Here is an 11,754-nt window from a genome sequence, read left to right as displayed (position 1 = left end):
CTCTCGCGCCTCCCTCCTCGCTGGGCATTCAAACAGCTTTCCGACATCACCAGCCAAGGATTTTTCCCCCCCTCTCCTTAGTCGCGGTCCGTCCATCAGTACCTGCTGGGGGGAGGAGGAGGAGGGAGGAAAGCGGAAAGAGGAAAAAGCAAAAGCTTGAGCCTTCCGAGCCGACCACGAATACTCCTGTAATAAACCCACCGCCCCAACAAATCTGCCTTAGCAGCCGCTGCCGCCGCCGGTCACTTCTCGTCTCAGCGCTTTCTTTGCTTCTTGGCTAATCGGTTTGTTGAGGGGGTATATTTGGTAAAACAAATCCTTGCTCTTAAGCCACTTGCATTTTTTTTGTTTGTTTGTTTCCTTAGAGTCTTTCTTCGGGGGCTCCCCCCCCACAACCCGCCGCCCTCAGTTGGAGATTGGATTCAGTTGGATACGGCGTCAGGCTCCAGGGTCCTGGGGGCTTTTTTCTCCCACCCCTCCTTTCAGTGATTCCCCCTGCCCCCCATCTTTTGCTTTTCATATGTGTGCATTTAAGAAAAAATAAATCCTAATTTTTGAAGCTGAGCCGGGGAAAATGGGCAACGGTGATTGGGACCGAAGGGGAGTCTCTCCGTCACTGTTGCTGGGACGCGTGCCTGTGCTGGTGTCTTAGAGCAAGAGCCTCCCTGAGCTTTCGGAGTGGAAGGTAAGGAAGGGGGTCCAGGGGTCACCTTCCTTCTGCCAGGGGTCGCTACCGAGGAGCTTTCGGCTAGGTGTTTGCGGAGGGAGGACATGGAAAGGAAAGGCTGTTGCTGGCAGATGAAGGGCTGCGAGCAAACCTGACTGCATTTACTTAAACGCCGCAGTTGAAAAGTTAGAGAAGTCAGGTTTTCAAGAGATGAGCTGGGTCGGAAGGAATAGGTAGGGAGACCTAGAAAATCTGATGGTTGTGTGTGATAGGGGTAATTTTATGAGGGAAAATTTTAGGTTAAAAAGGAAGTTAAGGGGAAGCAGTGGGTCTTCTATTGGGGGGAAAAAATCAGTGGAGTGATGGCGCCGTCTATGTTCGACTAAACTAAAGTGTCACCCAGAAAATCAGTTTTGAGAATAGCTAAACTAAACGCCGTTTGCTTCTCAGCAGGAGACAAATAAATAAATACAACATCCTTGAGACCTCAGTAGCCAGCTCTTAGACACCCTCCACCCCATTTTTTATTTCTTAGGTAGAGAAATACAGTTGCTTGAACTGGTCCTGCAGTCGGGTGGGGGAGTGGAGACAGAGGACAATGATTCATTTTTGGTTATTTAGAATAAAACAAGACTCCGTAGATCAAGGCTTAATGATTAAAATAAAGAGCATTGTGTTGAGAGGACTCTTGAGCAGGCTTGAAAGTGAAATTAGAGCTATTTCCTCACTCTTTCTAGTCTTTGACGAACACAGCAATGCAGACATGCACTGTCAAATAAATAGAAGCAAAAGTACTGGATTGTATTAGAAAAAGAAATACGACCTCTTTTTGAGTTACCGATTATAAAATGAAGCCCCTTTTCATGGATGAAATTCCTAATTTAGACACTTATTGTCACATTGGCTCTCAACGCCTACACTCTATCCTGAAGAACACTGCGCAGACCTGCATTGCCTGCAAAGTGCTACAGCAAAGAGGAAATTATTTCCAGAATTTCCTACAACTTTTCTTATTTTTTTTTAACCTTTAAGTGCTCATTGGCTTCATTTTCTCTAGAAGAAAATGCATTATTCATTGAGCTGTATGCTTGAAACAGAGAACACTGTTTTGATAGTCCCAGCAGTTCTGATGTTATTTTAAACTGCTGCTATATAGAGATTTAGAGTTGAAGCTGTTTTTGCCTATATCAAGGCATAGAATTTAAATTATGATCTGGAAAATGCAGATCTATCTTCAGGGACTTTGGTCACTGGATTTTGTGTGCATGCGTTGGTGTGTGTTATGCAATGGGAAGGAAGAGGGTTTTATCTTTTGCTTTAGAGAGAACCCAGGCTAAGACATGAAAACTCTTAACTATATGTCTGTATCTGTCTCTGTTTACAGAATAGTGGAAGAGACTGCAGCCTAAAGACTTTTAAAATTAACTTGGCATCAGTTTTCTCAGCTCAAAGGCTAAACAAAAGAGCAGTGTCATTTATTCTAAGAAATAACTTCTTAAAGGTTAGAAGCTGAGAAAAATTCAAGTTATTTTTAGATAACTTACAGAGGTAAATATAACTAAGGATTACTTTATTATGCAAGGCCAAGTTAAGAAAAAAAAAAAAAGAGCTCTGGAGCTGTTGGAAAGGGAGTAATAATTGAAATCTGCTAGGAAAGAAAATGCTAATGTCTTATCTGCCATGTGTAAATCTTAAATTACAGTAGATAACTAGATAAAATAGCCCTAATTTAAAAAACAAAAGACTGAAGCCAGCTCAGTTATTGTGGTTCTGGGATTTTTTTCACTGACTTCGCCTTTGGATACAGATACTAATACAGTGATCCACTTTATGTATCCCAAGAGGGCATGTCACATTGAAATGACTGCCTTAAATTCTGGTCCTCAACGGTGATGTCAAACAACAAGTCTTCCCTGTGTATCTACCTACCCAAGCCTATTCTCAGGTGATGGTTTTAAAATTCTGTTAATCCACATAAATACCAGTGTTTTTGCACAGGAATTTCTCATCAGTTCACAGCGTGGCCCCTGCAAAGACAAGTAGGGACATTTAGGAGAATATGTTTCATCTGCAACAAATTATCATTTGTGATTTTTCTGGCCATCATTTATCGTAATTACTTTCACATTTGAGAGAAAAGAAACAATGTGATGACAGCTGTTCCCAGATTATCAGATTAGATTTTGTGTGATGATGTTTACTGCAGGCAGAAGACTGAGGGAGAGAGAATATTGTATAGATTGCTTAAAAATATTTCAAAAATTAACATTTAGGCCATGTTATTTAAAAATCATGTCTTTCCTCTTCTTTCCATAGAGTTATAATGCACTTGGAGTAAATCCTGGTAGATAAATTAGGGCATTTCTATTAATCTATTAAATATTTTTAAATTCAATGTAGAGAATTTGGCCATTGTGATGACCACTTGAGGGCGCTGTTCACACAGCAACAGATAATTTCCTGGCATTATAAAATAAAAATTACCTGCCCTTCTTTTAAAAAGGTTTTTTTTTTCTTTTTTTTTTTAACTGAAATGTTGAAAACAGCTGGCTATAATATTGGAGAAGTTTCTTTTTTCAATGCACGTAGACTCCTACTTGCATTTTACTCTCATTGCCATTTTTACAGGCCAAATGACATAGGATGAAGGCTGTTCGTAACCTGCTGATTTATATATTTTCCACCTATCTCCTGGTTATGTTTGGATTTAATGCTGCCCAAGACTTCTGGTGTTCAACTTTGGTGAAGGGAGTCATTTATGGATCATATTCTGTAAGTGAAATGTTTCCCAAAAACTTTACAAACTGCACTTGGACGCTGGAAAATCCAGATCCAACCAAATATAGCATTTACCTGAAATTCTCCAAAAAGGACCTTAGCTGCTCTAACTTTTCCCTCCTGGCTTATCAGTTCGATCATTTTTCTCATGAAAAAATAAAGGATCTTTTAAGAAAGAATCATTCTATAATGCAACTCTGCAATTCCAAGAATGCTTTTGTTTTTCTACAATATGATAAAAATTTTATTCAAATACGTCGGGTATTTCCAACCGACTTCCCAGGATTACAGAAAAAAGGGGAAGAAGACCAGAAATCTTTTTTTGAGTTTTTGGTATTGAACAAGGTGAGCCCAAGCCAATTTGGTTGCCATGTATTATGTACTTGGTTGGAGAGCTGCTTAAAATCAGAAAATGGGAGAACAGAAGCATGTGGGATCATGTATACAAAATGTACCTGCCCTCAGCATTTGGGAGAGTGGGGGATCGACGACCAGTCGCTGGTTTTGTTAAATAACGTGGTGTTACCCCTGAATGAGCAGACCGAAGGCTGCCTGACCCAGGAGCTGCAAACCACCCAGGTCTGCAATCTTACCAGGGAGGCCAAGCGACCGCCCAAAGAAGGTAAGTGCCCAGGAGACAGGGGGAGATGGAGGTGTGGGGAGAGGAGGCGCCTGGGGATGGAGTTAAAATGTACTGTTTCAATACAGGGGGACTAATGGTTGCTCCTTTAACTCTATCATCTTTGGATTCATTTGATTTGTGATCTTCACTGATAAAGGTCTCAGGCTAGTTTTAGGTTTCAAGATTTTAATGATGGGGCACTGAGGAAGGGACAGTGCTCAGAAACAAGCTCCAGAAGTGCGGGTGAAATATTCTGGAGAAAAGAGATGCAAAAACGTGGAGCCAGTTTGCGCTGGAGGTTGTGGCGGGGGGGGGGGGGGGGGGGGGGGGGGGGGGGAGTGGGTCGTCTTCATTAGGCTGCAGCCCCTCGAGGAGACCTACACACACCTCACACATGACACCTGTGAAATGTATTTGTAGACATCTTTATTCTCTAGCCCTGTAAAAAGTCTCCATTCCGTTTTCTCCTTTCCTCTCTTCCATGTCATCCTCTCATCCATGACCCCTTTCCAGGTTTGGGGCAGCACGACCAATAGGTAATACAAATTCAATAGCAAGCCTGTTTAAACCAAATGACCTCCTGACACATGAAGACAAGGGTGCCCTTTCCCGCCCTGGATGTTAAGAGGCTTTACACAATAAATCCCGCGTGCTTGCACTTCGGTGGGTCAAGAGAACCCCACTGGAAGCGCAAACTCTGGGGTCTCCAGCTGTGAAGTCACGTGCTGGTGAGGAGATGAGGGCAGAATTAAAACAACCAGGCTGCTGCTGTGCAATCTGATATCCCTCGTGGGTTTTGCTCTTATTTTTTTGGTCCCCTGTTGATAAACACGAGGAGAGAGGGGGTTCGTCAGAGATGAGCTACATGGAAAACCAGTGCAACGGAAATGCGGAGGAAAAAAAAGTACAGGAGTGATTTATAGCTTTCACCCAATCCCCAGTGGAGGAGCTACCAGAGGATTTGAGATTGTGGATTATGTTTAATAATGCAAGAAAGCTGACATATTTTGAGAAAATTAGTTTCCTGTTTGGAAGGTTAATGGATGTGTTCCATTTGTTTGAGGACACGGCTGATACATATTAGATCTTGCTCCCCAACCCGGCAAAAAGAAAGTGTTGATTTTTTTTTTATGCAGGAAATGTTTTCCGATCGCCACAAAGATCCCTGTCTGTAGAAAGGGACAGCCAAGCTCCAGTCCCTCTTTCCTCCCCTCCCCCAACAGAAGTTGTCTTTGTAGCCAATATAAAATTGACACGTTGTTGGAGAATTTTCTTTAAGGGTAGCCAAGGCTTTGTAACGGGGAAGGGAAAGAGAGAAGAGCTTAACTAGCTAAATGCGTTTTCTCTGCGGAAAGCAATTTGGGGGATGGGAATTATGGAGAAGCAATGGTACAAGGAGAAAAGACGTGTTAGAAAATAAACGCAGACTAATGGCAATGAGGGAGGGGTGAAAAACCAAGATTTCTACAGGTCAGTGTTTCACTAACAGCTGTGACTCAAGAAAACAAAGTGGTTTTAAATTACAGGAGTTCTTTTCTCTAGTAAAAATCCCAGAGAAGCACTTGCAACTGCAGGGATGGTATTTAACACCATTTAAAACTAATTAGTGTCCCCTAGAATAAGAAGCTACAGTACACACAGAAAATGTGATGTTACAAGCTGGCTAATAAGACAATTAACACCAGAAACTAGTTTTTGTTTGTTTTATTGTTTTAAAATTTAGAAAATCTGTTTCTTCAATGGGTAAAATTCTGTCATTGAATTAACTGCTGATGACAGTGGCAAGTGAATCCAGTTTGACAACGCTTTTTTGTGAATGATAGCAAGTGACAAAAACAAAGTTGTGTGCACATTAAGCAAGATTTTCAAAGATTTTGCTGGTCACGATCCTGAGATGTGAATTAAAACAGTGCTGGGATTTATAAAAGTTGAACTAGGTAGTCATTTGTTTTGTAAATGACTAAGAGTGATTTTAGACTTTAGATGTATAAGTCATGGGAGAGTGTGTATATATATACATGTTGGCTAATTGGCTGGTCAAGTGAGAAAGACTGCCGTAGACAAATAAATGATTATATTAAAATTGTTAACATGTTAATAGAACTCAACTAGGAAAAGTTTCTATAATAGGGGAAGAGTATATGCTATATCAAAACTTGCACAGCCTGTATTCTAAATTTGTGCTCTTTGTTTAGTTGTTCTGAGTCAGAAAGGTAAAGATAAGTCATTCCTGATGACATAATTGTGGCTGATACATTTGTAAGTAATTCTTATAAAATATATACAGCACTCCTTACCTCATTCAAAGAAGACCTTTTTGGCTGTGCTGCATTGTAGGAAAGAAATGTGAAAATCTGCAGATTCTTTAGTGAAACTTATGCAAAGTATATTAAATCTTAAATACTTGATATAAATTATATATAAAGTCTTATGAAAGAATTATTTAATGGAATTTCAAATAAACTACCACATAGTATTCATATGGCTTGAGGTTAATAACGTATAGTTGTGCTACTCCTATCTAATATTATTCTAAAGTGTCTTTGTATGGTAACATGCTTTTAAAATGAACCCAGCTTTTAAAATGAAGTTTTAAAAATTCCACTTATATTTTATATTGCTTTATGATTTCTATTTTCAATGGAAAAATAGTCAAACTATCCTGTAAGATATCAAGGGAATAAATACAAGATTATTCTCTACAGTTTACAAGTCCCATTTTATTCATTAGAATAAGTACTGACTCAGAAAGCCTTGAGTAAAAATATTTTTCACATTTATTTCATTATAGAAGTGGCACAAATTTGACAGAATTTTACAGTAGATCCAGTTTCAAATTGTTTTGTCTGGTGCTGATGGTGATGGCCAAGGTATTTTGAATGTATCCATTGTAATTATAAAATCATAGTATTTGAGAAAATTGTAGGCTCCCAGGAACGGAATATTGCTTTTGAGATAGGATTTCTGTTAAAATGTTCATTAATAATACGTTCACGTACTGAAGAATTTCATAGCCAGAAAACAGCAAGAAGAAAACTATCACTGTTTATAGTGACACCACCAACAATTACAAATATTATCTGGAATGTGTTGTAAAAGTAAATTGTTGAACTGATGCTTCATTAAAGCGTTGAATTTTAGTACATTTAAATATCTTCTTATTTAAGATTGTATTTGATATACTTGGTCATAGTGTGTGATTATAGAAACTTGTCCCCAATTTTTACGTGAAATTTTGAAAACCAAGTAAACCATGTAAATCAGCAAAATGAAGCCTTTAGAAAATAATGATGTCTTTTTTTTAAGGCAGTTATTTAAAGAAAATGTCTGTACATAGTGTATATAACTTTCTTTAAAGAAAGGAAACTCTGTGTTGTTTATCTGGTTTTCAGATATAAGCTGGAGATAGGTTAGCATTTATTCACAAAATCTTTACTAAGTTTCCTGTGACTCTTTACCAAAGAGGATTCTGGACTATATAGCTAAACTATAAAGGGTGATGTAAGATCTTATTTCTTACTACTTCACTTTAAATAATTAAAACAGTTTTGGCAGAAAAATTCTACACCAGGGTAGTTATTTCACATAATAAGCCTTAATGGAACCTTTGTTTCTTACTTGCATCAATGGTGCTACTTATGTGAATGGAAATTGGGATCCCTGTATAGATTCCAGGAAATGTGAACACACACACTCATTTGTCTTTCCATTCTGCTTCTGCTAATCCTTGATTTTCTAGCACCCGAGAGAATTCTCACTACGTGCCCATGTAAAATCTAGCCCGTGTTTGTATGTTTGCAATTTTAGGCACATATTTGTCACCTAGAGCAATTCGTGTCTCTTATCAGTTTAAGTGTTCCCATTTCTTTCTTCTTTTGCTCTTTTTGTCCTCATTACTGTTTCAACCACTTTTAACCTTCTTTACCCTCCTTTGATCTTACTTCCTTTGTAAATGATTGCCATGATCCCACACTCTTGCTCAGAATGTGGAAGGTTATATTGAGTCTGTTGTTCCTCCAAGACAAAGCCTGACGATTTGTCCTGCCCCTTAGCTGGATCCCACAGCCCTTTGCACGTATTGTACTTCTGTTTTAGCATTTCTCATATTGCAGTGTCTTTTCCATTTATATTTCCAGCTCTTTCTACTAGAGAATTCTTCAAATTGACTGAGTCTTTGAATTGTCTAGGACAGTCTTAACAGAACTTCAGTAAATATTCGTTGAGATGAATGTTAAATGAACAAAACAGAGATCTCAGTAGGAAAGACAACGATTATAATCAAAAGAATGAAACTAGATTAGTTTGGGAAAGTCACCTTTTACTTTCTTTTTTAGGGGAAGGTGACTACCATTTATCTCGTTTTTAATTCCATTAATGTATTATTTATATCGACTCTTGATTTAAGGTATTATTTAATAATGTTTAAAAAGAACAAGAAGAATGGAGTTGAGAAATAGTTTTAATTTCATATATATTTTAGGAGATTAATGATAGCTATAGCTTAGAAAGTAATACATGTCTGTCTACAAAAAAAGGGTAAGAAAATTTGCAAATTTCTATCTAACTGTCTTCATTTCTTTCTACATTTCTCTCTTCTGGCTCTAGCATTATTTCTACAGTAATGACATTTCTCAAATCCTCTCTTCCACAGTTTGAAGACAAACATGCAAACTCTTTCCAAGAAAGAAGAAAAGAGTATTTGCATGTCAAGTTCGGTGCTTCTGTCATTCACTCCTGGTTATAATCTATAAATGTCGTAATAGTAGAATGCTATTAAAATTGTAGGCCTAGTTAAATAATGCCATAATGCCATATTTTTTTACTTCTGCCACTTTAGAATTTTGTCAAACAATTTAGGAGATAGCTCATATATATAATAATTAATGAAACAAAACTCCATTGCATGACAACATATTTTTGAAGACAGTAAGTTATGATATTAACATGAACATTTGTGTAGGCATGTGTGTTATACATGCATACATGTGCCAAGACATACATTTCAGTAGGTTTTTATGATAGCTATAGATATATATACTACAGGTTAGTTTTCTTCCAAAATTGATGGGAATTTTATTTTACTTTGAATTCAACTTCATGCATTGCTTTATTTCATTTTCTAATAGAAGCAATTTATTATTACTTTTACAATAGAAGTAATTTTATTGTCAGTTGAATAATTTTATAAAACACACTATTCTTTAGAATCAGTCTGGTATATATTACCTATAACAGTCATCTAGCTTTTGGCTCTGATATCAATGTTCATTCAAAAACAAACTTTTCTTTTACAAAATATTATGTAGTGGGTTTTAAGATCTAACTAGAGAGAGATGAGTTTGAATCTGTTCTTCCACATCATGACTGTGTTATTCTGTATTACTACTTTCTACTTTTTAGACTAGGTTAGTAATGTTTATTTCTCAGGGTACAGGAAAACAGGAAGTGACATCATATATTAAAAAAAAAATAACATTAATGGCTTGGAATATTTTAGTTCCTGTCAGTCCTGTGGAAAATTTTTCCCAATTCAATTAACTAATAAAAATCAGAGAGGTATTTGATTTTTCTAAGTGTATCTCTTCAATGAAATGAAAGGTATGTTTTGGTATAAGATATACTTGGGTCCATATAGTGACTCAGCCACCTAATGGTAGTTTGACAAGTGACTGAGCTTGATTCATCATCAATCTACTATAGTAGAGTGTTATTTAAATGAGATCGCACATGTAAAACAATCCATTGCTCAAGTTATATTAGGTTCTCAATTTAGTTTTTGAAACCTTTTTTATTCTTCTGACTAAATGATAGAGTTGATAATAAATAATGAAGTAGATTATCATTATTTGAACTCATTTAGGAATTTAGGGGCATTTTAACAAAGGATGATTAAGCATTTGAGTGTATGTCTATTTTGTATTATATAAAGAAAAGGTAGTACTTCATTATGTTTGTGTGAGTCATCCTAGGCCCGAGAAGCTGTCCTTTAGTTATCATTGCTGAGAGCCTGCAAAAACCACGTAAATTAAAAAGTTTTCAACTATTTTATTCTTTGCTGCATTATGCAAAATTAAGTCATGTTTTGAGATCTATTTTGAAAAGAAATTATCTTGAAATACTAGTCTATATTAAAACATTTGGGAAAAAGTAAGACTTTTGGAGATTTTTTTTCACTGACTTGTGTTCAGTTACTACAAACCAGTGAGCCCCAGGATTCCCCTAAAGGTGTACATATTCAGATATTTGCAAGAAAACAAAAATTGTTAGTATTCATTTGAAGATTCTGATATTTTCTTAAAATAATTATAAAATACCATCTGTAAGACTTCATAAAATGCTGAGTGCTCTATGTTCAGTTATCTTTCAAAGGTTATTTAGGAATTTTGCTCACTTGCAAAGAATGACCTAGCTACATATCTGTTAAAGTCACATATTTCTATTTTGCACAGAAGGTGCACTAAGTAACAAATGCTTAGTAAATACATTAGCTCGGAGCTGTTTCTCTCCATATTAGTTGAGTGAATAGGAATCTTATTTGAAATCTGACATGTTTGCTGATGTCTTCTTTTCCCTATAACCAAACCTTTATCACACATTCATTATGCTTGGAACATGTTATAAACTATAAAGGTAACATGATTACTGTTTGTTTTCTACCATGTTAAATGAAATAATTTACCCGCTGACCTAATTCTGGACATTATATTCTCAAATTATTTCTTCTAAATAACAAGTTTTTTTCGGGAGACTGGGAGTTTGGGAAAATAGAGCAAATATGGGCATGGAAAAGACATTAGAAGACCAACGGTTTTCTAATTTAAGTTTAGAATGCAACTTAAATGCTGTTAAGCATAAGAATAAGCTTTAAAACAGTTGTGGAGTCAACCAGAGAATATTGCCTTGATGAGATTACTTTTTAGCTATAAATAGGGGAAGGTGATAGAAATGTCACAGAAATATTTGCTCTCCTGGGTAATTCATACTGTGTATTATACAGCATTTATTTCATGATATTTCTACCAGTGCTCCTCCCTTTTAGGGTAATTTAAAAAATCCAATAATAAAAAAAATAACAATTTCTATGCTTGCATATCTAAATAGTAATTTGTTCTCTAATAAACACATTTTTAAAGAGAAGCTTCATTTACATATCACTCCTAATAAAGAAGTAAGCGTTTTAATAAGCATTTTATAAATTAATATAAAAGCTAACATTGAGAAAGTGCTTTCCAGTTCTCAAAGCTTTGTTGCACGCATCATTTTGTTTGGGCAATAACTACATGAGGCATCTAGTAGTCGCTCCACCGAGATGTGTGGATTATGTAGAATACCCTAAAGACCGTGGTTTTCTTTCCTTAACAATTTTAATACAAATTGGTTCAAAGGAGAAACTAGAGCATTTCAGAGTTATGGGTTTTTCTACTCTGTTTCTGAAGCACTTGAATCTGAATCACAAATTCTCAGATTTATAAGGGACTTTAGGCATTATCTAGTCCGAATCTTACCTGAGTAATGGAATCCCAATCTGCCGATGTAGAGGGGAACATTATTTCTGCTGAACATAAGTTTTGGAATTTATGTTTAATACCATCTCTATAATATAAAAGAGGCACAGTCATTTAGGAATGATTGGTAGATCTAATCATTAGAAAAAAATTACGTCGTATCCATCCAGGACAATAATCAG

General features: G+C 36.5%; 1 protein-coding gene across 2 annotated transcripts in view; it reads left to right on the top strand.

Moving 5' to 3' along the window:
• The first annotated feature begins 425 nt into the window (after nt 1–425).
• ADGRB3 (adhesion G protein-coupled receptor B3) overlaps nt 426–11,754 on the top strand; it is a 693,186-nt gene continuing 681,857 nt past the window's right edge. Inside the window, exons 1-3 of one of the 2 annotated variants that reach the window (XM_011361182.1) lie at nt 426–685; nt 2,052–2,215; nt 3,296–4,067. In XM_011361182.1, the coding sequence (XP_011359484.1) occupies nt 3,311–4,067 (757 nt within the window). In that variant the 5' untranslated portion in view covers nt 426–685; nt 2,052–2,215; nt 3,296–3,310. The remainder of the gene's footprint in view (nt 686–2,051; nt 2,216–3,295; nt 4,068–11,754) is intronic. The other variant, XM_011361183.1, reaches the window with a different exon arrangement.

Source organism: Pteropus vampyrus, unplaced genomic scaffold (genome assembly GCF_000151845.1).
Source record: "Pteropus vampyrus isolate Shadow unplaced genomic scaffold, Pvam_2.0 Scaffold64, whole genome shotgun sequence".
Taxonomy (NCBI): Eukaryota; Metazoa; Chordata; class Mammalia; order Chiroptera; family Pteropodidae; genus Pteropus; species Pteropus vampyrus.
Note: the sequence above shows the minus strand (reverse complement) of the source record. Positions and strands in the feature narration are given on the sequence as shown.